The 27,428-nt window shown below is 43.6% G+C and overlaps 1 protein-coding gene across 1 annotated transcript; it reads left to right on the plus strand.

Moving 5' to 3' along the window:
* Positions 1 to 697: 697 nt before the first annotated feature.
* Positions 698 to 21,340, plus strand: LOC119404023 (cyanocobalamin reductase / alkylcobalamin dealkylase). Its single transcript, XM_037670649.2, has 4 exons — positions 698 to 859; positions 1,093 to 1,287; positions 12,780 to 12,938; positions 15,821 to 21,340. The coding sequence occupies exons 1-4, from the start codon at positions 785 to 787 to the stop codon at positions 16,136 to 16,138; spliced, it is 747 nt and encodes a 248-aa protein (XP_037526577.1). The 5' UTR covers positions 698 to 784; the 3' UTR covers positions 16,139 to 21,340.
* Positions 21,341 to 27,428: the final 6,088 nt, after the last annotated feature.

Genomic DNA, 27,428 nt, shown 5'->3' on the forward strand with positions numbered 1-27,428 from the left:
CATAAACGCCTATCTGTTCTTCATTTAATATGCTCCTCAATCTCTAACCATTTGGCTTTTTTTCTGCCACCCTGCATGTTTATGTAACTAATTGCAACACGCGCCTTCTCCCTTTTTCTGGGGTTTTTTTGCAATACTACCTGTCAATACTCCTGGTTGTCTTCCCTGTTACTAGCTACCCCGGACTCCGAAGGGCCCGCGTTCCCCCCAGAAAAGCTGCTGCGCATCCTGCCAGTCGCCAGCCCACCTCATGACCAAGCCTCTTATCGAAATTAATTGTCTCTTTGGAAACCACCCCACCTGTGCACCTCCCTGTTTATATCCACTACCTCGAAACCCTTCTCTCGACTAATTCGCCATATCTCCAATATCTCTTTGTTTGCGTCGACAATAACCGCTCTTTGCAAGACTACCGATCGCAGCGCCACAAGCGTATTGACCCTGTTTGGGCTTCATTTTTCGAAGCTCGTCTACAGTGTGTCCACTGTATATGTAGTAGCGTCGAGAGCGTGGCCATCTATCGGATTTATTTTTAAGCTTTCTTGTACTACCCGGTTAGGGTGACTCGGTGTTGCCTCCAAGATGGCAATGCCCGATCTCGGAGGCCGCACCCGGCATATCCGCAGCTCCGCAGCACGTACGCGTGTCGTTCTCGTATGCGCATGTGGACTGGCGTGTGGCGCGGCGGTTTATTGAAGCGCATCTCGCCATTGACCGGCTTCCTCGCAAACACGCCGCGGAGCACCGTCTCATCGTAACGGAGCACCGGCGAGCTCGTGTGGCGATGCGGGTAGAGCACGTAGCTGCCGTGCTAGAGCAGCTGCTGTCACCCGTGGGCATCGAAACGTATCCTTTCAAGGTAAGGCGACATTGATTGACATCGACCACGCGAAGCTCACACGCAGTGCGAGAGCGTAACTGGCGCATTTAAAGACGTGCGTTTAGCCTGGAGCGAACGCTCGATCTCTTCGAGGAAGTCGCGCGTCTGCAGTACGCAAAGCGGTTCAAGGCCACGTCGTGTTTTGACGAGTGCCGATAGCGGCTCTGTTTATGCCTCGACCAGATTAGAGCTGTCGCCGCGGTGCCTTTCAGATCTCGTGGTACAACGAGTGCGTGCCGGATGCCTTCAAGTTCCCGCACCAGCCGGACACGCTGTGTTTCGTGGCCATCAGCACACCGTCGACGTTCGAGAGGGCCTTCTTGCCTTTCATCCTGGACAATCGCAACTCTTCGCTCAAGGACCCGTACGACCAGTGCATGACGGCCTGCTTCGCCACAGTCAAGCAGGTTAGCTCGTTTTCATTCGCACTTCAATTTCACACAAGCATGACCTCACATATTTGGCAGTCTGCATGTATTTCCATAGAGCAGCGCGAATTTGAACAGTTTCATTCTGAAGAGTGCCGCGAGATCAGGGTTGCTGAGTGTCCGACTGCTCTACGTGTAACCAGGTTTGGGCAGCTTGCAGCAAATCCAGCGATGTGAACAGCATTGCATAGTGCGACATGCGAATTAGGACGTGCTGTACTCGCTTAAAATTGCTTCTCTGCAGAACACTTTTCTGCTAGAGTATGCTCATCTGTTTGGGAAAACCTGGTCATAGTTTATGATTATTCACATTCAGCCAGTATTTCTTCTGTAGCCAAATCTAGGTATTGTCAACTTGCTCATCACACACAAAAAAAATGCTTTGCCTTTGTTTACTTGACAAAACTTCCTTTCACAACAAAGAGATGAAACAAATTTCTAGAGGAACCACCACATGTGTCACAAAACATCTCAAGTTCGCAATTTCGGTGTCAGACGTTCTCTAAGGGAACAGGGTAAGCCCTGTGGCACAGTGTGTTTGGACAGTGCCACCAGCGCAGTGGGGTTCAATGCCGCTTCCGCGTCACTGGGCTGATAGCATTCCCCTCCTGCGAGGTTCGTACGATGCGCGTGAGCGCACACTGTCTACACGCGTTCTGCTGTAACTGCTCGCTGGGTTTCAGAATGTAAAAGCCTTAAATGGACACCATTCACTGCTTGATGAACATAGTAAAGGCAGGCTACTTCAAAAAAACATGCCATGTTGCAATGTTAAAACAATTAACTCGTGGATACAACATTACTGAGGCTGGTGTGGCCACCAACTGCGGATCAAAGTCCTGTTGCAAAAATGTCAAAGTTACTAGTAAATAAGGGTTTTTATTCCTTGGACTTCCTACACTTTATCCAGCTTTTCTGTATGGAAGCTCTCTGGAAACAATTGTGTCCTTAACGCGACTCACCAATGCAGAGCAGACATAGCCGGCAAGAGCAAACGTGGCGGCCTTTACCAGTCGTAAGCAAGTCATCCGAGACCATAGGTATGCCAAATGTAAGGAAAGAATACCTGAATAGCTTAAATATAGCCTGGCTGAAAAAAAAAAAGACGAGGCTTACTTCTATTCTGTAGCTACATTGCACACATTAGATGTAGCTTTGTGCATTAAGCTGGAAATGTAAGTAATGCGACGAAAGGGGCTAATTGTTTCATGCTGGCTTGGTGATGCCCTTACAGCAGGGACATGCTACAAAGGACAGACTACACATTAAACCCAATCAATTATCTAAAGACAGACTAAGAAGGACACAGGCACTTATTCTGTTAAACTGTGTCATTTGTAGTCTGTCCATCGTAGCATCTCCCTACTGTAAGAGCATCACTAAGCCAGCTGGAAATGTAAGCGGTGCATGTTTAGTGGACTTCAAAGATCCGCTGAAGTGTCTAAGCCACCAACACAGTGACTGGAAAAGAGGCATAAGCCAGCTGTTCGAGCCCTCTTGTAAAGGAAATGAAAATAAAAGAAAGAAGTGCTTCAGCAAGCAGGCAGTCCCCTTGAATGGTCCTAGTATCGTCCACGAAATGCCTGCCGCAGATTCTAGTGTTCTTCTTGTGGCCTCTGGACTGCCTACCAAGGTTGCGCACCAAAAATAAGGACGATAATAGAAAATATTCCCACAGTTGTTGAACAATGAGTCAACACACTATGAATTGGAGGCCTTGCGGTCATTAACAATTGCATCGAAAGTGCTCCAATACCTTCCCAGCTGACCATGCCATGACACCCTCAGTGGAACACAATGAAGAATTCTTGTTGCAATGAACGAGCTGAATCCAACGTTGACGTCTCTTCTCTGAGCGAGCTTTCGAGAAGTGGTAAAACTTCGTTCCAGGTGAATTACTGTAAATATTGTGGCGGCCCATAGCACAACAAGGCATGCTGCTATGACGTGAGACCATTAAACGATGAGCCAAAAACATTTGTTCACCAAAAGTGAGCCAAAAAAAAAACAAGCAAGCAAGCAAGCTGGAGCGAAGACTGCCACCAGTCTATGTAGCCAAAGCTGCAATCACCTAAGCCGCTAGAGACTCTCTCTTCAGCGGAGAAGCACAGGGTGCCTATACATTTCACGTATTTAAGGGCATATCGTGGTGGACTTTTTTTTCAGCAACTAATAGAGATAGTGGCCGAATGTTTATATAATTCTGTTCAGTGCCTTGTGTTTTATTAACTGAACTAAAATTGTTTTATTACACCAAGAAAGAAAATTTTTAACGATGTTCTCGCAGTACATGATGTTAGACAAATTTTTGTATTTTTTCTTACCATCAAGTGAAAATGATTAGTTCTACAGTCTGAATTTTAGTTCTGTATACTGCCACGTAAATGTTGAGTATGTGTGCAAAATATCAACATGCCATCATTTGTCATTGTGAAAATAATTGCACTGACATGATAAAAAATGGGAAGGCACTGCAATGTTTGACGCACAGTTTTGGTTTGCTCAAATTAAACACAGCCAAAAACATATTGAACATGCATGTTGAGCTTGAGATTTGATTATTTTTATCCTAAAATGGAACATGACTGACTACAGAAGAAATGCATATTTAATTACTCTCTAATAATGGTTAATTTCTGGAAATTGCACGATATGGCGTATTACCCATTTCTCTTGAAATAAAACATCGAGTGCTTTGGAAAAATGCCGTTTTAGTTTGACACACTTACAGACAGTCTTTCATTGTTCACACCTGAAGAGGCATGCTTTCTGACACCTTTCGTTTAAACCGACCAAAGCACCTACCCGGCACTGCTGTGTATTCTCATGTTTGGGACTAAGTAATACGTAGTGCCTTGCATATTAGAAGGAGACATACGTGCAGAACAAACAATTTGGTGTAGCTTAAGGCAGTGCTTTTATGTTACAAGATATTGTGTGCTTGTCCTACAGTCGGTTCGAGAAGGTGGGAGAGGCCCCGCCCTGATGACCAACGCGCAGCAGCCTCCGCAACTAAAGAAATAGTGCCGCTTGTGTTTTTGGCCCCGTTTTCCTTTTCCAGGTCCAGATTGTAGTGTCAGTCCAGAGTGTGCACCTATTTGTGCAGGCTTGTATGCGTCTGCCTGAGAGCTGGAAATACCTTGTAAAGTTGTACCTGACTGTAGGGAAGGCATTACTGACCTGTACGACCATACAAGTAGAATGACAAACTTTTGTGACCAGTGGTTGTAACACGTTGTTTACACTTGTGACTGAGACGTGGTTTATTTTTACTTTTTATTCCAATATGAAAAATAAAGAGAAGACATAAGAAGGTAGGCTACATTAGAGCCGGCTATACCATCAACGTGACAGTAGTGAAGAAATGCACCAAAACAAGGAAAACTAGAACGAATAAAATAATAACAAATGAGAAAAATAATCAGAAGCACTGTGTACTTAAATGCAATATGTGGCATATAAAGAATTAGCAGAGTCTAAGGGCAGAGTCCAATACATAGAGGGTGGTCTCATAGATTACCGCGGATAGAGTCCATACACACTTATATATGACATGACTATGAAGTATGTTCATTAATAACACAGTACTATGATGGGAAACAATAATGACAATTATAAACAGTTAATTAAATTTGTGTTGTATAAAAAATCCCGAAGAGCACTCACTGCGCGTCTTTGATTGTTTAAGATCGTCAAAACAGCGCGTAAACACTAGAAGACATACGAGCACTGTCTTGACGATCATGAACAATCAACTAGCCTGAATTACCGCGCTTGAGACGTAGTTTATGGCTCACAAATCATTTGACCCAGCCTCCCATCCATAGTAGCGGTTATAATATGGGGAGTAGCTATTCTGTAGACAGCACTGCAGATAAAAAAAAAAAAGGACCGCATGGTGTGTGGAGGCAACTTTTGCGACTTTTGGCAACATTGGCTGTTTTGTATGAAGCCAGGTATAAACTGGAGGCACAGCTGCTGCTGCCTTTATGAAGCGGTGGCCGGTCTTTGTCTCGAAGTTTCGTGCAACTGATTTAACGATGAGTGGTTGCTTTCTTTTTATTCGAGCTGCATGAGGCTCAAAGCAGTGCTTGACTGCTGCAGTCGTCTGGTGACGTAGAGACGAGAGACTTTATTTATTTATTTATTTTATTTATAGGATACTGCAGGCCCATTTAGCGGCCCAAGCAGGAGTGGTTACATATACATTCAACTGAGCATTATAAATTCTACACAGTTAGATCCGTACAACAACAACAACAAGGTAACAAAACAAAACGCCATGCTAAAAGACTGCGTCTGTAAGTTGTCGTTCAAATTAAGGCGGGGGTACCACTGCAGTGTAGTTTCATTCTGAACCACCAGAAGACGCCACCAAGTCACGTTTGGAAAAAAGAGAGGAAAATGCGCTCTCTGGCCGTCGCGACAGCGAAGAGCCTCTCCCTGCTGCAACTAATCCACTCTTTTCAGGGGCGCCGCTGCTCCTTTGAAAAGTTTCAGATGTGCTTGACGCCCCCCCCCCTCCTTCCCCCCCGCTCCCCCCCCCCCCCCCAAAAAAAAAATGCACGGCCCAGAGAACCTTCGTACTCCCATGCAACAGTCCAGAAAAGAGGTGCCTCTCTCTCTTGGTAGTATAACTATTTACGCGCTGAGCCACGCTGGCTGCCGCAAGGGCTGCTTTTTTTTTTCTCCCCTTCAACAACGCCTCTTTCTATCGCTCCTTCTGTGATGACCCTAGCTCACTTGTCCCTTTCCCCAGCGGTGCGGCTCTTTCCACGGGAGGAACAATTGCGCTGCAAACCGCTCACGTAGGCTGCCAGGCCAGCTGCTCTCCGTGACATACAGTGCCGGAATGCGGGGTTGGGTGACAAGCTCTATCGCGGAGGCCACATCACAAGCGAACCATGAGACATCACATCCTTCCGTGTACAGTGTACATATGTAAATAATCCCATCTGTCGCTGTCGTTTACTCCTACCTCATTTACTGATTGTCACTACGCAGTCATCTGCTTGAGCTAGACAGCGGTCATCATAATAAACTCTCCTTTTCCTTTGTTCCATTTCTATGTACTTCCTCAAGTAAACGGCCACTTACGTCTACCACTCTATATGCCGTTACACACCCTGACACTATGTACTGAAGATTTTATTTCTCTCGAGATAGAATTGACAGCAATATTTTGCAGAGAGAATGCTATAATTATGCAGTAATTATTGTCCAAATAATTATGGTGACATGAGGGCTTCTATTCACACTTTATGTATGATTTGCAAATGCTCACGGAAGTCCTGTTCTCGTATATATATATATATATATATATATATATATATATATATATATATATATATATAAGCAATTTTATTTTACGTTTCGCTGGAGGTCTAAGCTTCATTAGATAAAGCTCGGACCCCGAGCGGCACGTAAATAAAATTGCTTAGCACGCGTGTCTGACTTTTCTGAGAATATTTCACCGAACCTAGAAACCCTGCGTTGTTTCGGTGTATGAGCAATGAGGGCTTATGAGCAAATACGGCGCTGTGCGAACATCCCAAATCGTCGTGGTCACTCTTAGTTGAAGGAAGGAAAGGAAGAAAGTAATAAATAAGTCAAGTTGACAGTGGTGACGTATAGTGCGGCAAACAGTTCCTCTCGGCTCATTCGCTAGAGCAAGCAAACAAGAAAACGGGGAAAAAAGCGCCGTTTCGGCGGAGTGGGGCAGGTGCCGAAGATACGGGCGGGAAAAAAATAAATAAATAACAGTAAATAAATAAAATAAAAAAATAGAAATGGCAGAAAGGAAACAAAGCGCATAGTGCGGCTTCCGCGACGCGCCTTTGAAGGTCGCGGGGGGCATTGTTCCTTTGCTTGGACGGCAGCAATTACTCGCTGCGAGGGGTGCATCCATGGCAAAGCAAGCCCCGGTCCCCGCGCCTTTTGCGGTTACTTCCAGAGGGGGGAAAAAGGGTCGGTGTTCTTTTGTCGCTTACCCGTTGCGTGTGTGTGTGGCGGGGGGGGGGGGGCAAAGATTGTGCATGCGCGCGGGGCCGTTTGAGAACTACAGTTCAACCCTCATGTCTATGTCAATGTGGCGGCGTGGGTGCAGGAATCCTGCCCTGTTAGTGCGGCTCTCTGAGGCGCCTATGGTTGAAAAATCTAGTGTGGGTGAGCCTATCCCGTTTGAAAAATGAAAAGGAAGAAGATAAGACTAAAACGAATAAAACGTAATAAATATATATATATATATATATATATATATATATATATATATATATGTATGGGTCATTCCATGCCAAATCACCCAGCGTTTTTTCCGACCATCACAAATATGGCTGAAAAAATTTCCACGCTTTTCTTGAAGTTCGAAACTCGTTCTGCTCGTTTATTTCTGTTGCCAAAAATTTTCCGGCCTGTTTGTGAGAGTCTGTAGTTTTGCGGAGACTGAGCTAAAGGGCATCAAACAACAATTTTTTTTTTCAAATGACGTTTACGGCATGCACTCGATAAAATGGTATTTCCGGCAAGCTAATGAAGTGATGTAACTGTAAAAATAATGACTTATTTATGCATATCGATTCTTCGAGGGCTTTTCGCACGAGCAAAATTGAATAAAGTTGCAAAGTTTGATATTTTTTTCCAGGAACAAGGCAAACTCAAAGGGTAGAAATTAATTATATACTGGAAGCCTGTTCGACATACTAGAAAAGAAAAATAATTTAGTCGTTGAAGGTGTAGCAAATCGTCTGAAAAAAAATTGCGAATTCCACTTTTTTTTTAGAAAAGCTCTGTATTCATCGTCATAAAACTTGCCTTGGTGGTCGGACTAAAAATATGCACGATACTTAATTTGAAAGCTCTATGTATTAGCTGAACATAGATAAAGTTACAAAAGGGTATGATTTTTTTAACTTGAGAAATATTTTTTTGAAATTTTGTATCTCCACCAGCTTTCCGCCGACGTAACTCAAGCGGCATGAAGCACTCGCAAAGGCAATCTTCAGCCCATGCCCACTGACCTGGGATGCAGACGTCAAGCATGGTGCTGTCTATAAAGCAACCCCATTTCCTTTTCCATTACTTTATAGACAGCACCATGTTTGACCACCTGGGGTTCTTTAACGTGCACCTAAATCTAAGTACACGGGCCTCAAACATTTTCGCCTCCATCGAAAATGCAGCCGCCGCGGCCGGGATTCGATCCCGCGACCTTCGGGTCAGCAGTCGAGTGCCATAACCACTAGACCACCGTGGCGGGGCATAGGCGGAAATCGGACCCACGTCCTGAAGCGAAACAGTCCGATGCATAACTTGCCAAAGTATATGATACACGGCGAATCGGAGCGAGCGTATCCTGCCAAGTTTCCGCTTGTAGCCTAATCTAGGAAGTACAGAGCACAGCAAGCGCAGTTGAACGTGATGGGTTACTTTCGCGACACGCACTCCTACCGTGCCGTACACTCACAGGATAGATCGAGTAAAAAGGGCGTCTGTTTGTCCCGCAAGAATAATCGTCATCTGGCTTGCTTGCGTTTCCTTTCTTGAAAACTCGGCGCTGGCCACTTTTCTATCAGGAATGCTGTCACGCTGATAACGCACGCGCCGTTCGTGACTAGAAAGTGCCGGGCGCGCAGCGATAATGCAAGGAAAGGCAGGCACATTAAATGACGATTATTGTTGTGGGACAAAAAGAGTCCTTTTTTACTCGATCTATTCTGTGAGTGTACTTTTGCCCGGGGTAAATGCTGCGACGCATAAAGGAAAGGTAGCCGGTACAAAAGAAATTCGAGTGACCTACATTTTGTAGAAGTGGAGGTATACATCTATTGTTAATTTAGTTAGTTTAACTGTGCGGTGTTTAGTTTGTTAGCAATGGCAGAAAGGAACACACAGCAAGTACAAAACAGTTGTCGTGTCATTCCTATATATGTGTGCCTCATCTCGCATTTATGATGTTTATTGCTGCGGATTCATACGAACAAGCCCAGCAAACCACACTTCTCAAAAACTACATTTTTTGTTAAAAAAAGGGGGAAAAAAAGGAAAACTGAGGTGCTATTCAAAACATACTTCGCCCACGCAGATCTACTCAGTTCCCTCGCATCGCACGCGCACTGTCCGCTTTTCTGCTTTCTTTTGTCCGTCGTTGCACACCCCTCGTTTTTTCGTGGTCGCCTCAGTGGGGCCACAAACATACGCACACACACGAGGGGGACGTTCCAAGGGTACGGCTTTTCTTTTCACTTGACGACCCTCACCCCATACCCTCAGAGGACTTCACAGTTCACACCAGCTTTCACGCTCCCCCACGCAGCCTTCCGGAGGGCAGACAAAAAGAGAAGACTTACAGATGCTGGGGCATGGTTTGAAGTTAGAAAAGACATTCTCCCTTGAGGTAAAATGCTTTCGAACGCCACAGTCGGGGAGACGGGGAGCTTTCCAATTCAGCGCTTTCGTGTTGTCTGTCTAGGTGGCGCTAGAGGAAGATTTTCGTTGTAGTGATAGGAATAATGCAGATTTCTCAGTGTTCCTGCAGCATTTGTGAGTGATTAGTGTGTATAATTATATAAAGAGACCGTAACTGTTATATTTTAAGCTCTGCATGTTGAGATTTCAGCGCAGTTTGAAGATTACTCCGCTTTTGTTGACGTTTTCAGCATGAAAAATTACGAGAGTTTACGAGCTTCGTATCGCATTTCTGCTTACTTTATTGAAAAACGCTACGTCGAGGAGGTAGATCGGGGACCCTAGTTTCCTTACGTGCAAATTCGGCCATGGAACTTCAGTAGCTTTCCACCAATATGGGCCACGGTAGGTCCCTATATTGAGAATAATGCCCACTTTAGATGAATATAATTTAAAAAGTAGCACGTGCACATCGATGAAATTGAGCATTCAGACGGAAAATCTTATCCTCTACATACGCCCCGAAAATGAACTTTCTCTAGCGAATAGTTACTGGACAATCTGCTGCGGAAGTTACTAAATTTGGCTGTTTTCAAAAGCTCAGCAGCAAAAAAGTAGAAGTCCAGCATCAATTTGCTACGTTGAGAAAATAGGTAAATATGTCTTGAATGTGCTGTGCAAAGAACAGTGCTGTAACTGTTGCAGATTTTTCAAAAAATGGTCACTGCTGAGGCACAGTCAGCCAAAACCGTGTAACTTGCGCTTATTCTTGGCTATCCATCCCCAAATACTAATGGTTGACTTGTTTTTAATAAATATATTTGAAATGTACAAAGATCAAGCTTTTCAATGATATATAAGTCAACTATATGAAACACGGAGAACAGCCGCCGCGTCAGCTGGAAAAGTGACAAAACCGACGTATTCGTGCCGCCGGAGTGAGACCGCCACCTTAAGTGGGAAATTTGTATACTGGGACTTGCCTGTTGCACATGGATATGTAGCACTGTGTACACATATAAAATTTGTGCTGGAAATAAAAGCTTTCGATAGTTAATAATAATAATAATAATAATAATAATAATAATAATAATAATAATAATAATAATAATAATGTGCTGGAAACACTAGGTGGACTAAGAGCCAACAAGACAAAATATAATGTACGTGAACCTGGAGATATGCAAGTAAAAAAGTGTAGCGCTAATTATGGAAAACAGAAGCTACAGTCCTTGCTACCTACATTAATGAACATCATTATTAATGAACAACTTTTTGATATTAATGATGTTTCATTGCATTATGTACTATTAACATTAACTTACTCATGCCTATATGCAGTTAATGTATAAAAGTTGTTGGTTGCATGATTTACAAATACTATAATACACTTATGTTTGTTTTTCTCTGTGTATGCTACGTAAAATGTGCTGCACTGTTCAGCGCTATAGCATTGAGGAGCCTGTGTCACAGAAAATCTGGTGTTGGTGTCGGCAGCGTTGGCCATAAGCAAAAAAATCCCGATAGATGCAACGAATAAGAACAGGCCCAGGAATGCAGCTCATATTGGCTGCAAATTTTTCGGGGCAGTTCCTGCAAACAAAGTGAAGTAATTTAGTTGCAAAGAAAATTGGGTGAAATTGGAAAATTGGGAAAACGACAAATAGTGATGTGCGTGCACTGTGGTGGTACCACTTTTTCGACAGTCACTCTATGGTCCGGCAATTTTTTGTAGAAAAATTCATTTAAATACAATTGTTCGCTTATTCTGTTCACATTACTTTTTAAATGGGTAATGAACCACCTCTTGGGCTTGATGTGAACACACATGCTGCAGATAGCAGACTGCTATGCACAGCTCAGCCAAATCTTGCAGTGGTGCACGGCAAGGAGAGTTTAGATGCAGAGTGCCAAGTTGCCATTTTCTCAGGCACCCTCTTTTCATTCAGAGGCCTGTGCTCACTATCTTGATCGCATGCACTTCTTGCCACGGGGTGCCGCCACGTGCCGTCGTTGAGCTCCATAGTCCGCTAGCATTACACAGTGAGCCACACTTGCGCAGAGGAATCACAATGGGAGACAGTGATTGCGTTTCATCACGTGCGCTCATCACATGCGCTGACGTGACCTTTTTCCCCCGTGCCATCTCACCCTGTGTAGCTTCCAGCACACTCGTCGGGACGAGAGAAGAGCGAAAGCGCTGGAAGCGTGTTACATATCCATGTAACTGCACTCGTTCTTGACCGATTCGTGAAATGTTTTGCGACAATCAATTCTTGAAGCAATAAACTCTGATACTGAGGTCATTCAGTGATTACGTGGAGAAGTGGTTCATGACCCATTCAAAAGTGCTTGCCTTGTTTAATGTTTCACATAGGCTCTCTCTGTTCAAACATTGGTGTCATTTTACTGGTCAGTTTCAGAGTAAATCTATTGATTGTGTTGCATACAGAGAATTGAGGTGCGTTATTCTTGCACATCCGAGATGAACCTTGTGGTTGCTGGCGCCTTTGTGAAGCTCTGAGCTGACGGATTTTTTTTTGCTTTGTTCCCGCGTAATGTCTGTGCTGTGCAGTTGTATGTGTCCAGGCTATTTGGTTTGTGTAACAGGGAAAAAACGGTACAAAATTCTTACAGGACACAAGACGAAGAAGAGACGACAACACTGCTGACTTGCAACTGATTTTATTTTTTGACATGTGGGCACATACTATAGACCATGACAGTAAAGAAATGGAACAAAAAATTAAGAAACTTAACATTATTGATGCCTCTATCTCTCGTCAACGTTTATCACCGTTGAGCGCCACAAGCACGGGCTGCACGTATCAGCTACAGTTAAAAAAATCTATTTCTTTTTGTGACAAGGTCAAAGATAGCATGCTCGCACAGTTATTCTTAATATGTTCTTTTCTACAGCTTCAGTTATTGTGTAGTTCTATGATATTTGTTTTTTGCTATAACTTTTGTTTCTGGAAACATTAGTTTGCACTGTTTTTTTCCCTGTTACAACATGAACCAACTAGCCCAAGCTTCAACCCTAGAAAACCGTTTGGTTTTTACCGCAGGCTTTTCCTAATGATGTGCTGGAGGTGATTCAAGATTTTGAACTGCATCCCAACCGGCGACCAAAGGTCATCATGCAGACTGCTGGTCATGTGGCCGGTGCCGTGCACTATTACAGCTGCAGGGGCATGCAGTTTGACGAGGAGCTCCCACCGAAAAAGGTGAGCCGCACCTTCGTTATGTACAGACGCTTTTACAGTGAAAGCTGCTATCGGACCACAACAACAGCTGATTTTGGTGGCATAGTTGTCCGCCGCCATGGTGCCCGCAATCGTTATTGCACATAATGCAAAAAAAAATATCCGGGATCAAGCAGGATCTGAACCCAGGCCCTCTGCGTGGCAATCGAATGTTCTACCGCAGAGCCATGGCAGTGCTTGGAACTCATTCCCAAAAAGACCCTATACGGGCATCATGTCAGGCAAGGAATCATGTTTACAGATGCAATATAGCGTGGTAGAAGAGTAAAACAACAATCAGGCGTCACACTATGCAAATTGCACAAGTGTGTGGTTTAAAGTTCTCCACCCATTACGAAGTACTCAGCCATAGTTCTTCGTCATCAGCCACAGCATCCACAAAGGGCACATAATGCCTTATGGTACTTGACTTCTTCGCAGAATGACGAAAACATTAAAAAATATCATTTATGGCGTAGTGGATACCTTGCATGTGTACTTGTATTTGATACCCCAAGAGTGTTTGCAACGGGCTCTAGAAAGGCCACTCTTCGAGCTTTGGCTGTGACTGTGCTGCGTGTCGCACGCAGGCCTGGCGATCTTTTTAAACATTGACACAATTTTAAAACATTGCCACCGTCATGTAGCACCATTCTACTTCTCGAGCCAGATTGCTCTTAGGAGTGCATATTATTTTCATCAGAAGGCAAGACGAATATTTGACTAATGAATAAAGCATTGGTAACTTTTGCGTACGTACTTATTACTTTACGGCATGTGTGGCAATACATTCCGCTGTGTTGGCCAAGTGGTTACGATGCTTTGCTGCTGAACCAAATGATCTGGATTTGATCTTGGCCACGGTGGTTGCTTTTTGATGGAGGTGAAATGCTAGAGGCCTGTGTGCTGCGAGATGTGAGTGCACTTTACAGAACCACCCTGCCGTATAGCTCGAGTTGCTTTGGAATGTTAAATCTCTGAGACAAACAAACAAACAAAAGTTAGTGTATGAATTGTTGCTGGTGTTTTTGCAAAGTATGAACCACTTGTGATGAATTCAGGTGATGTGCCAGTTTCGAGATATGCATTAACAAAACTTTCCATGTAATGTGTTCTTGTGTTTACATTGAGCCTGAATACCTAAAGAAGAGTCTTTGTAAATAAGTAACTGGAACAACTGTATAATGTATTTTCTTAAAACTGATGCTAGATTAGAAATTTGTCCCGAGTGGATATGCCTTGTGAAATAGTGGGCTTTGTACTTTGCGTTGCATTATGCTTGCTACCTTAATAATCAGTAGACTCGTTAAATGGAACCTGAAGGGACCAGGAAAATCTTTTCTGCTTAGACAGGACATCCGTTTACTGAGAGATGAGCATGAGTGCAGAATTTAAGTATAAAAGAAGTCATATTAGAGGCAGCAGTATCTAAGCAGCAGTTCCGCTTAATTCCGTTAACAGGTTCCTCCTCTGTTGTTTGCGCTGGAGGAGAGGGTACAAAACATGCACATACACGTGCTAAGGTGGCCAGTTACACTTTGAAGAAGACAGGTCCGCTTGTTGAAACGTTGGCTCCAGCGACACCTCCTGCTCCAAGGATATTTCATCAGGAGCTAAAGGTGTGCCTATACACGCCTGACTAGGCTCTTGGCAGCACAAGTACAGAAGAGAACTGTAGAAAAACAAATATATATACACATCCTATGTACAGGGGTGGTCACAAGTTCCCAGGCCGCAACGCCCAGCTGCAGAGCAGCAGCTCGCTGCTATTGGGGCGCTGCCATCGTAATCACACCTTGGCGCATGCTAGCGTCAAGCATGTGTGTGAGGGCGGGGGAGGGGGGGGATGTATCCCTCTGTCTTTGTTGCTCTCCTTGATAAGGCTTCGACCATGTTCGCATGCAGCGAATTGGCCTGTGCAGACGGCTGAGAGAGCCACCGCAGTGCCAGTGGAAAGTTAAACACATGATACTATTGTTGTCCAGGAAGCCAAAAACCACGGTAATGTGTATGGTGTCTAGCTAAATGTGGCCGCAATCATAATGCATCAGTTTTCCGGAAGATTGCCGCCTCGCTACACGCTGCACAGTAGTAAAACATCGAAGAACGGACAGTGAGGGAACATGACGCACCAAGTTTATACGTCGCGTTCTCATCAAGGGAAGCAAGAAAAGGAGAGGGATGCACTCCACCTCCGTCAACACGCTCGACGCCAGCGTGTGCCAAGGCGTGATTGTGATGGCAGCGCCCCGATAACAGCGAGCTGCTGCTCCGCGGCCGGGCGTTGCGGCCTGGGAACTTTTGACCACCCCTGTACATATGCACAAATGGCACAGTTACACATGAGCTAAGTTAATACAGCATAATAAACGGCAGTAACCCGAATTAGTGTGAGCGCAATAAATGAAATGCATAGATGCACAGATTTGGAATGCGCCCGATATTGTAGTAAAGCAGAAATCAATCAACAAAAACAGTCGTACAATCCATAAAACTGTGCAAAGTACGAGCACTTGAGACCAAAATTGTTCACACTTCCGAGAAAGTACCGCTTTTATTTTTTCCTAAATGTTGGAAGAGTTAGAGAATGTTCCATAATATCGAATTATGCATGGTCATCAATAAGGACATTGCCACTGTAATACTAGTTGTTTTCTGTATTTTGTTCGTGTTTTCACATTAACAAAGCTGGAGTTGCTCAAGGCCACCTAACCCTCATTATAGTATAATCTCCTCTCTAGAAAAATGACCTTTCATAGCCCTAATTTGTTTACTCAGTGTCTAGGCATAGCAAAGAAGTGCACATAAAAATGACCGTCTCTTGTTGCTAGATGCCTACATTGTGTGCCCCCTGCATATTTCAGAGGCTTCTCGGTGTCAGCATTCACCCGCGATACGGCGGGTGGTTCGCATTTCGAGCCGTCTTCATCTTCCGCAACATCGTCGTGCCCGATCTCCAACGGAGGCAGCCGGTGGATGTTGTTCGTTCCGACGACCAGCGGACAAACCTCGTGCGCCTGTTCAACTTCTCGTGGCGTGATGGACGCTATCGCGACATCATCGATGTGGAGGAGCGCTACTCCGCGAAGCAGCAGGAATACTTCAACACGCTACCTGCCCAAAGGTGGCAGCTCATCGAGAAGTGGAGGCAAGAGGCTAGCTCCTGCAGACAGCTTTCCTGATGACTGTTGCCCCTACTAGCTGGTGAAATTAGTAGTTGCCATTCCACATCTCAGGAAAGGAGAGAGGACGTTTGAAGCACGGGAAACTTATCCAGTTCCGCAAAATTTTCTATAGGTAACACGAAAACCATGATTTGTGTAAGTTGGTTTATTTCACTGGAAGTGCGATAGGGCATCAAAGACAAAAGGTGCAAAAAAAGGAATGTATTGTGAAATAGGGGCCCATTTCCAGCAACTGCATTTCGAAGGTAATAGTACTTGCCCTGTTGGGTGTGCTTTTTGCATTATGTTGACATTGCCAGCAAGTCAGCCTTCAGGCTAGTGCTTGTGTCTTTGTGTCGATTTTTTCATTGTTTTCTGGGTATTGATGGGTGGTCTTTGTAGCATGGCCAGCTCCACCAAATGCTTTCGTTAAAGGGATACAGAACTGAACTTTTGCCACCAGGATTGTCAGCCCAATTGAAAGCTTGGGTGCTGAAAGTGGTTAACAGAACCTTGTGTTTGGGCAGAAGCTGGTGGAAAATAATGAATTTAATGCGTCTTTCACAAACAGCTGTGAACCAGAGGAGGTGACGTTTAACCCCCCCCCCCCCCTCGCCGGAAAACGGAGTCGCCAACCATGCTGGCCGTCACCTGCGCCTCTCAACCTGCTCCACTCCATCTTGAACTTCATTAGTACAGCGCTACACTAGACACGGACAAAAGGGAGGAAAATGAGCAACCTTTTTTCCATGTCCAGTGTTGTGGTGTAACGACGTTCAAGATGAATCTCAACCAACTGGCCCAACTTGCCTTCTTGCTGCTGCGGTTCCTAGAACCAGTACAAACAACACTAGCAGCGAACAGTGCTTTCGGGTGGAGTACATCTCAGTGCTTTTGTGGAAGGAGAAAGGGAATTAGCTGGACAGGAAAGCGTGCACCCTGCTTCTGTCGCGAGGATGCTTGACATCACGCCCGTGAATGTGCAGCTCTGTGACATGCAGCCGCCACGCGATCACATTCCTCTAAAAATACAGCCATCTGTTAAAAAACATGTGAATCGAACTCTGTTTGCTGGAACAGTCACGTCTTACGTCTTCTGAGTGGAATTTCAATGTTTTCGGCATTTCTTTCTATTTCTGTTCAGTATCCCTTTAAAAAGTGTGCATCAGCATTTGTGCTGTGTACAAGAAAAGCAGGTTGTGTGTGTGGTGTAAGTGCACAGGTATAATGACTGCTCTTATTCATACACTATTTATTTTCACCAGCCCTCATGAGGGGATCGAGTTGTGATATTGATCTAATGCTAAGTCCATGAATTATCGTTCGATTACTATTTGATGTTATTGCGTGGGATGTTTTGTGCTTATCTGATTCTTTCACACTGTACCTAAGAAAACCACAATTTCCACCTCTTCTATCACTCTACAGCGCAAAACTAGGGGGGCAGCCACTGTTCGCTTCTTTTCGCAGACAAATGAAACAGTTGTTTGCTCTTTTTTGGGTTTACGAAAGAAACAGGTAAGCACCACACACCAAACGCAAGAAATAAGCGGTCCACTTGTGTATCTGAGACGACTGGAGGTTTTTCCTGACCAGATTCTGCTGCAACGTGCCCCTTTTCAAAGTTCGTCATGTGAAGTTCGGGTCTGGCACAAAACAGCCACCACATTTCCTGCGCACACGGCACGCTCATTTTCGATATCACCTCGATTGGGGCTTTCAATTTAAACGAATAATGTCTCAAAGAACAGGAGAGTTTAGTGATTTCTAAAATAAGGGGCATGCCATTAATTGTCACGTCCTGCAACTTTCCACGTAAACAACTGCCCTCAATTTAATAATAACATTTAATTAAATAGTTTTTGTTAATTACTCATTCACTGTAACTTTGGGTGTGCAGTTTTTCCTGCCTCACCGTAGAGTTCGTGTGTGAAGACAACAGGTGCCTGACTGTCATAGATTTTTAATTAAGATCTGTGTTGTCTAAAATGAACAATGCCTTGTACGTTTAGCCTCTGGGCAAAGATGTTCAGAAAAGTAAGAAGTCCATTGACGCTTAGGATATTCTGTTATGTGAAATCGGAGTTTACCCTTATCTAAATGTGCTCCGAACTAGTTGCCATCCCTGATGACATTGAGTAGATTGAGAGCTGCCATTGGTTCTCTGGAAGTGGGCAGTATGTTTGGATCCTTCCTACTGTGATTGCAGTATGTTTAAATGAAGGGGTGTGCGAATGTTAAAAAAAATTTCATATGACTTGGTCTTTGAATGAAATACTAGCTATTCATCAAGGCAAATATTTTTCCAGTCTTTTAATGTGTGAACTGTACCGAAATATACAAAAAATTGGTGAAAAAGTATGCCATGTTTCACTCCCATGGGCATAGTATTGGCATAAAACATAAGGAGTTTAAGTAGAACAGCCTATACTTTACTGGCCTATAGAATGATCATTCGCAGTCAGTGAAGACTTTAGTGCATGTAAATAACTCGTTCATTTGGCCCTGATGTGTGTTTCTAGCCATAAAATTTTGAATACTAGGATGTGAGCACCATGGTATATTAATTGTAAAATGCCCTGTTCAATACTAAAAGACGTACTCGAAATTCAATTTCATTCTTTCCTGGCACCACTAGTTCAATCTAAGAAGTGTTCATTTGTACATCCTTAATTAATGATGAAGCTAATTAAATGTGCCTTTGATAAGGGTTGCACACTTCTGAGAGAGATCTGCTTATGCTGCATCAGTAAGGACTGAAATTGCTGCACTGTGTGCATCTTGGAACATGGATTGGAAACATTCTGCTCTTGATATCTAGCTATACCCATACTGAGAAGTTAAAAGAATATTTCTGTGAGGCACTTTAATTTTTTTTTATAAGAATTCATTGCCTTCCAAAAGCATGTTTCAGCACAATTAGCTGGTTGCTTACTGCTCAGTAACAACCAGCAGGTACTCTGTTTTTCCCTTGCATACCTGAGTTTTTTCTCGTATAGGTAACTGTAAAAAAACGTTCAGCGTCTGATGTAATATGAAGTGGCCGTAACAGCCAGCTGTGGTGGCGTATGCAGACCACAATCCACTGGGTTGTCGAAAGAATGATGAAATTGTGTTGAAATTGTGGTGGTTGGAGTTGTGGTGAAATTGTGCCGAAAGAATGGAGAACGGTGAAACTGTGTCGAAAGAATGGAGAACGGTGAAACTGTGTGTTGTGTCAGGTAATACTCTTTCATGCATACAAGTGTTGTTCCGCAAAAGACAACTTTTGATGGGATGGCATTAGGTGGTGATGGTTGTACAAGATGATGTGAGCTGCTGTGCATTTGTTATGTTGATGATTTTAGTGGCCCACTTTGATGACTGAAAGTTTTCTCTTGGTACGCACTGCTATTCCAGGCAAACTGGCATGTTGCATTTACCTACCTGGGAAATTGGGCGGGCTCGTAATGATTTAATCTTGTTTGGATGATATTGGTCACACCTCTGTCAGTGCATGACATGGTTGCGTTCAGCCAGGAGTGGGTGGAACTCAAGGAAGCTGATCATACATTCCGCACAGCTGTTCCTGTGCAGTGGTGAATGTGAGCTGTTTGCACATTTCCAAGATTCATTTCGTGTTACTAGAGTTGAGCCCTTTCGTAAGAGACATAACCAGTCTGTGTCCCTTATACGAGGGGTCTCTTATAAGTGGGCTCTCCATTTTATGATCAAGCCTTATTTTCATCTAGGAACCCAGCGACTAAAATAAGCATTAAGGAAGGGCCTGTTGCTAGATGCTTACGATATACCATTTGCTCTAATGTTGTGCTGTTTGCTTGGTGGACTGCCACACAGAGAACATGTTATCGACACGACGACATTCTAGCATTATTTGATCTTGCTTCCTCGGAAGTTGGCACGGTGGCTGGTTTGTGCCAGTGAAGGTGCAGCTTATCGCTGTGCTCTCATTTGCCAGGTAGATTGGTCAACACTGTGCAGTGTGGTAGGCAGTGCACTCTTTCTATTCTTCGGCCTTGTGGACACCACCACATCTGCGGTACTTCTCAGCTAGGCGCTATGTGAATGAAAGAGCTTACCACACACTGCTTGTATTTGCTCACAGAGACGCACACACTCACACCCTTAGCAACTTCTCTGCATCGCATTCCTATTGCAGGGCTTCAGTGTTTCACAGCCTGCCGATGCACTCTGCGTTTATAAATCATGAGCGCACACATCTGTGATAATTAAGTGCCGTTAAAGGGACACTAAAGGCAAAAGTCGACGTTGATTGTCGAAATAGCGTTCCAGAAACCTTGTAGTGCTTGTTTCGTGCCAAGGAAATGCTTATTTTGAATGAAGATCACGTTTAAGTGGTCAACACAGCATTAGCGCACTTCAAATCGCGCACCAGAAAAGGCCTCCTGACGTAGCGTTTGCCTTGCCCAATGTTGCCTGCCTTTACTGCCCGGCAACCGACGCTGTGGTTTCTGCTCTGAAGGGCACATTACACAACATCACATAGACACTGCATTTCATCGAAAATTCCGTTAGAGCAACTTTAATGAGCATGCAAGGCAGGCCCGTAGCCAGTGGGGGGGCCCAGCACCCCCCCCCCCCGAAATTTTGATGACACATGGTGTTTTATCGAAAGTAAATGATGAATATAGGCGTTTTTTTCAAATAGTCAAGGTTTTCAACAAGTGGGCCCCCCCAAAAAAAATTCCTGGCTACGGGCCTGATGCAAGGCACACGCAGCAGTACGCGATAGCGAAACTACGACTGAGATGCAACCATGCAAGCAGAGCGCAGCCCTGCGAAAACTGAACTTTTGCACAACCCACACCGTTCTCTACTGCGACGTCAAGTTCTATTTTCCACGAATCGAACAGAAACTCGCAAGCACCATTTTATCACGTCTTGCAATGCTCGGAATGTTCTTTTTTTTATCATGAGTAATAGCTTGAATACTAGTGATAACTTGTACTCTGGACTCTTGACATCACGGGCTCGTTCCAAAACGCCCCCGCTGGTGGCACATATAGTGTCCTACATTTACCTTAATTCTCGATTACTAGAGCACTGCTATTGATAATATGACATTTTAGACATTCTAATTGACCTTTCACTCTTACATAAATTTCTCTTTGCTTTAACGTCCCGTTAAGTGCTAATGGCACTGCATTTGAAGTTGAAATGTGTGCAGGGGTGAGACGTCTGCGCATATTGTGCCTATTTTTGACACATATTTTTGACACTGCGCATATTTTTGACACAATTTCATTTTCCTGTGCCAAGCTGCTCCAAAGGCATAAAAATTGCAAAAATTGCACCAAGTTGCTCCAAAACAGCCTCAAAGCAAGAATTATGATGCCCGCATCAGCTTCAGTGGGAAAAAAGGCAGAGTTGACATGATTTTCCAAGCAGTGCCTGGGATACCAAGAAAATGGGACGTTCGCAGAACACATAGACGTGCCTAACTGTGTTTCTATGCAACTTTTCAATGAATGTGCATAGAGGTGCTGCCATCATCTCCTCTGGGCTGTTGTAAATATGCGTGACCCTCCCCAAAAATGTGCTGCCATGCCCCAAGCATGCTGGTTCTACACGCTAGGCTGTGTGTTCTGGGGCTGCTGTCGCTAGCGAAAACTATCGAGTGGCATGTGTAGCGGGGTTGACTCTCAGGTTTCTTGTTGTGCATAGCGTGTTCCTCCAGTCGCTCTGATTTTCATGTCGACACTGCTGCGTGTGGTCATCTACGACCGCGTTTGCCGTGGGAGTATTCGTACCACTATGCCCTATACCGTGCAAGGGTGAGGCGAATAACTCGTTGCGCCAACGCGGCGATACCTAGCTTCCTGCATGCAACACTTCTCTATGATGCTGTGCTTGCCGTACCATACGCGTGCGTTTGGCGAGGTAGTCAGCGCGCGTGAAGTTTCTTGGCGCCCATGCCGCACTCTTGAAAGCGGTCCCGCACGAGGTGGCAGCGAACGGCGGTGGAGCGCGCTTTTATTGTCGCCTGTTAAAATCGTGCACTACACTTGACGCTACGCCAAACGCGCAGCTGACCTCTGGGGAAGCTTGAAAAGCTAAGTGGGCAGACCTACAAAAAAACCAAAGCAGTAATCTGCTAAATCATATCACTGATCTTAAGCAAAGGCTTATGTAACTACAATTCTGGTAGTCCGCTGATGCTCGAAGCAGTTGCCATGGTGGAGGCCAGAACTTGCAGTGCATGTTTTGCAGTAGAAGACCATCTCCTTGCTGCCATCTTCCTATCACTGCACGCAGCACAGTCCTTGCTGTTGCCATTCACATTCTCGTATGTGAAGGGTAGCGCTAAAATAAAGTCCTCCATCATCGGACCCGCTAACATACCGCAAGTCCCATCCATGAAATGGCCTCACAGAAAATGTTGCCATCCGGTCAGCAGCATGCGCTACAAATTGCGTGCAAAAATCTCTTCAAGTCCCTTTGAAAAATTGCTTCCCTCACTTGGAGACAACAAAAACTGCAATTTGTAATTAAAGAACTATGCCTAGAGATGGTGCAAGCCCACCCAAATAAACAGAGAATGCAAGCATGTGTGCACGTCGGGAACTTCCCGACATGTGACTGCACTTGCTCATGCCTCAAGTACTGTCTTGAAGCAACAGATGCACTGGTATTGCAAAATTTCTATGTGCATTGGCAGGGTCACCTGCATATTAGAAAGGTTGCAGTGTTCATAGACAAGGACAGGCACTGACAGGTCAGCGTTATGTCTTATTCCTTCTTCACTCTTGTTACTGACCGTGTGCACTGTAACCTTTCTAAGATGCAATACCAACTAGTAGCCCGCCGAGCCATCCTCACCAATCACAGGCATGGAGATTTTTCTTATGGGTAGTTGCAAATTCTTCAGTGCGTTCTTGCATTCCTATGAAAACAGTGAAAGGAAACACTGAGCTTAGGTTACACTAATAGAATAGTGAAAACTCTAGTGTCATTAATTTTACAATTAGACATTGGCTATCACATAAAAAAATAATGACATGGAAATTCTTTCCTAAATTTTGTACTTGGCATTAGTTTGCCTGGGCGACGTCATTAATCTTGATGTATTTTTCTTGTAAACGTTTACCCTCTTAAATGCTGTCAACAGTTGCAAATTTGAGTTCCTTGTTTTGTCTTTTAATTCAGTGTTAAGGATGACATCATTAAGCAGTGTTCAGGTGTTTGAAAATGTATGGTGTTATGCTGGAATGGTGCAAAACTATAATGTCTGTCCACCTGTGTATTGTGTCTTTTCTGGTTTCACAGATAACACTGATTTCTCAGGAACTTCAAAAGTGCAGCTTTTTTTTATGTCTAAACTCTAAGTCATTAGCATGTTTCAATTAATGTTGACACACATTTTCAAAGTTGTACATACTTTCCTGCATGTAAAACAATGGTGACAAATTATTGTTGAGGTTATGGTGTATAGTTTGATACAAAAAGTAGTCTCGGAGTGTTGTGCCTGGTGTCGTTGACAGATGTGATAACAGGCAGAGCTGACGTCATTTGACTGCTAAGCTAACTGTGACGATACTGCTTGCATTTTTTTGCCTGTGATAATTAGGGTACTCTCCTGCCTCACAATATTTTTTCTTGTTTTTAGAGAGTTTGCATATTAATGTAAAGGACAATAAGAGAAGATAATAAGCTGAGTTGTATTAGCGATTTACCATTCTGTAATCTTAAAAGTAGGCTTAGAAAATAATAAAAAAAAAAAGAGCGATGCCTTGAGAGTTGTTGCATGTGCTGGCTGTGTCATTATGAATTGCACATTTTAGTGGACTCCAAAATGGACTTTGCTGTTAAGTAGGCCAAACACAGAGAGCCCTCTGTTCTTTTTCCGAATCTTGTGTACGCTGTAAAAGCCATCTAAATCTATCTTGCCCAACTTTCAGCCCTTGCAAGCGCAAGTCATTCTGGCAAGATTTGCTAATTTTGACTCTGCTGCCATGGCCCGAATACGAGAGAATGCTTTGAAATCTGCGACATAAAAGTTTCTGGGCTTCAGTGGAAAAAGGAAGCTACTTTCTTTCCTACTAATGAACCTCTTGTAATGAAGTTAATTGAAATATTTGCTTAGGATACTTGCTCACTTCTTTAACAGAAAGAGTGACCATTTCAAAATCTCTCATTGCTATTCCTTTAGGAGGTATTATTAAGTTAGTGGCAAATACGACACATTTTTCACTCGGTTTAATTCGAGTACCAGTGAAAATGACCTATGTACGAAACCATATTATAGGGAGCCTTTTTAAAACAGAGAGGGAAAAACTGAATTGAGGTGCCACCACTTTTAGTCCCAGTTGCCACCAGAATTAATTTACGTGCCAACTAATTAATTCCTCGCACCAGCCACTTTAGGAGCAATACTTAAATTTTAAACCCCTTGCCATTAAATGTAATCCTGGAAAAAGGTTAAACAACCAGTAAACATTGCACGAAGGAGGATCATAAAAGATGTGAATTAATAATGGACGAATGTGCAAAGTCATCATGCCGCCAGTGATGTCATGGGTGCTTTACAAACACTTTGGTTGAGTATGTCACTAGTCTGTTTTTAGAAAATGAGCAATATAAGGAATCAAGGAACCTGCTTTTCTTTTGTTGTTGTTGCTGCTAGGCACAAGCATATGAAGCCAAGGAAAGTATTATCGGTATTCTTTAGTTACATATGAGATAAAGGAAAATTGGAGTGGACGAAAAAGCAGCTTGCAACTGGCTGGCATCGAACCGACAACATTGTCATTGCACGTCACTCATCTAGGTGTTAAGGGGACACTAACGGCAAATATTAAGTCGACGCTGATTGTTGAAATAGCGTTCCAGAAACCTCGTAGTGCTTGTTTCATACCAAGGAAATGCTAATTTTGAAAGAAAATCGCGTTTTAGTGGTCTGCACGGTGTCAGCCACTTCAAATCACCCGCCTGAACGGGCCTTCTGACGTAGCAGTTGCCGTGCCCAAGGTTGCCCGCCTTTACTGCCCGGCCACCGACGTTACGGTTTCTTGCGCAACAGCAGCCATCAACCTTTCCAAGACGCAGCCACGGGCCACTCCAAAACTGGATAGTTCACTGTAACAGAACTTAGCTTGGGCAGCAGCAGCAGTAGAGTAGCAACAGTGCGAAAATAGCGAGAGCCAGGGCTGGGCAAAGATACTTTCAAATTGTATCGCGATACAATACAAGATACTCAGGCAAGAAGTATTGGAGATACAGATACAAGATACTGCTGCAACAATTGTATCCGATACGATACTTGGCAGTTGTATCTTAAGATACTTCAATACATTCTCAAATTTGTTATTATAGAACCATATAATGTAGCAGCAAACGCCTATGCACGAAAATGTCTGCTTCAAAATTTCTTAACTGTGACCTATTTTGTTCCACTTTAATGAAATGTCTCTTAGTCCTTGTTTTGCCCTTCTTGCTCAAAGTACATTAGTTTCCTTCCAAAATAACTTATTGGGGTTTGTTTTAGCTTCTTCACAGGACAACTATTTGTCCAGTTCGCTGACAACAGTACTTGCTTTTTTGCACAGCTTGCCGACCATCTAGCAGGTTGCCATATAATCACAATAACTTCAATAAGAAGCCTTCTCACGACGGCGCAAATACCGGTGTGGACTTTTATCTTGTCCGTAAAAGACAGGTTGCACAATACCGTATATCTGGACAGGTGTACAGCAGCAACAACGCTGGTAGCGACATTTTTTTTTCTTTTTTTTCTTGGGGGGGGGGGGGGGGGTGCGCATGGTGTATACTAGGGGTTTGAGCCATTTCGCTACCAGCCCGGTCCGCACACATCACTGTCTTCGTCTCATTTGTTTTTATTTTCTAAAGTGTGTTCGTGAGCTGCACGGACATGACTGGTCTCAAGCATTCCTTTCGTGAGGAACATGTGGTCACCATGTACTAAAACATAACCGTGGAACAAAAACTATATTTCAGAATCCGCGTCGAGATATCAGTCATTCTCTACATCGCTATCAATGTTTCTCGAATCCTGACTCCAAATCCCCTTCAGAAATGACCTATATATGAGATATGGGAAAGGCTTCCTTTCAAACGTCAATTTGTTCAAACTCTCTCCCACCATTTTCACTGTCCCAGCCCTTGCAACTAAATTTCGCGACTACGACCCGCTGGCTGTAAGCTCAGTTTGAGACCCCTGGTGTATACGTAGATGACGTAAAACTGCAATGAATTGTCATATTTTACTTATCTGCTGGCGTAAAGGATTCTTTGTTGAGATACTCACTAACGTGCAATCTTTTTAGCAGTTATCCTTCAACGAGGGAACATGTGCAACACAGAAACATCTCAGACGTATTGTATAGTTCCACAAAGCTTCGCAGGACACCGCCGCTATTCGAGCTATTGCCGCTTATAGCTCCCATTAGGTGGCGATTAGTAATACGAAAAATATTTAAGAAGGCCTAAAGCAGGAAAACAAATATAAGTAAAATAGAGAGGTGGTTCTGTATCAAACATTCACATTGATGGGTACAGAAAACAATACAGACGGTGCCCTTAATAGCTATGTGCATGAAGTATTGTCATCTTAAATGTTGAGACAATAAAAAATTCAGTGCCTATGAAAAATTGCCCGAAACGGCTCGTTGGGACACTCATGAGTAAACCGGAGCATTCAGTAAAACAATGTTTCCCGAATCCCCTTCCTAACATCCTTAAGATGCCTCTTAATGATTTCCATTTATATAATGCAAACTCAATTTCGTTATTTTCCTAAGCGGTAAGCAGAATATTTTGTACTGTTTACTCAAGGTACGTCCACATAATTATATATTTGTTTGCAAAATCGTCTTGGCAACGTGTAAATGTGTAAACAATAGTGGAAATAAAGTAGACAGAAGAATAAAGCAGAGATCTTATTTTGGGAGCGCGTTGCAAAAGACATACTGCGGTGACCAGACCGGAAAAACAGTGCAGAGACTTAGGTAATGTAAGGAACGTGAAATGACAGCTAAGAAAGCACTTGTACTAATAATCAAATTATGATTTCATAAACTGTTTGAATAAATGTAGCAAGAAGCGAAAAATACGGTATGCTAAGATAGTTTGTTAGGTAAACGCTTGCTCTTTTAGATCTAGCATCAGTACCAGTGGTGCCAACGTTGTTAGATTCTTATTTGCATATAAGTAATTTCATTGCATGCAAGTCAAACTTACATCCACGAGGTCATTCAAATTGCTGATATGTAAAATCCACGCGACGCAAAGGAACCCCATTCTTGCACGCATTACATTTTGTTATGGAGCA

The sequence above is a fragment of the Rhipicephalus sanguineus genome, chromosome 9, assembly GCF_013339695.2.
Source record: "Rhipicephalus sanguineus isolate Rsan-2018 chromosome 9, BIME_Rsan_1.4, whole genome shotgun sequence".
NCBI lineage: Eukaryota > Metazoa > Arthropoda > Arachnida > Ixodida > Ixodidae > Rhipicephalus > Rhipicephalus sanguineus.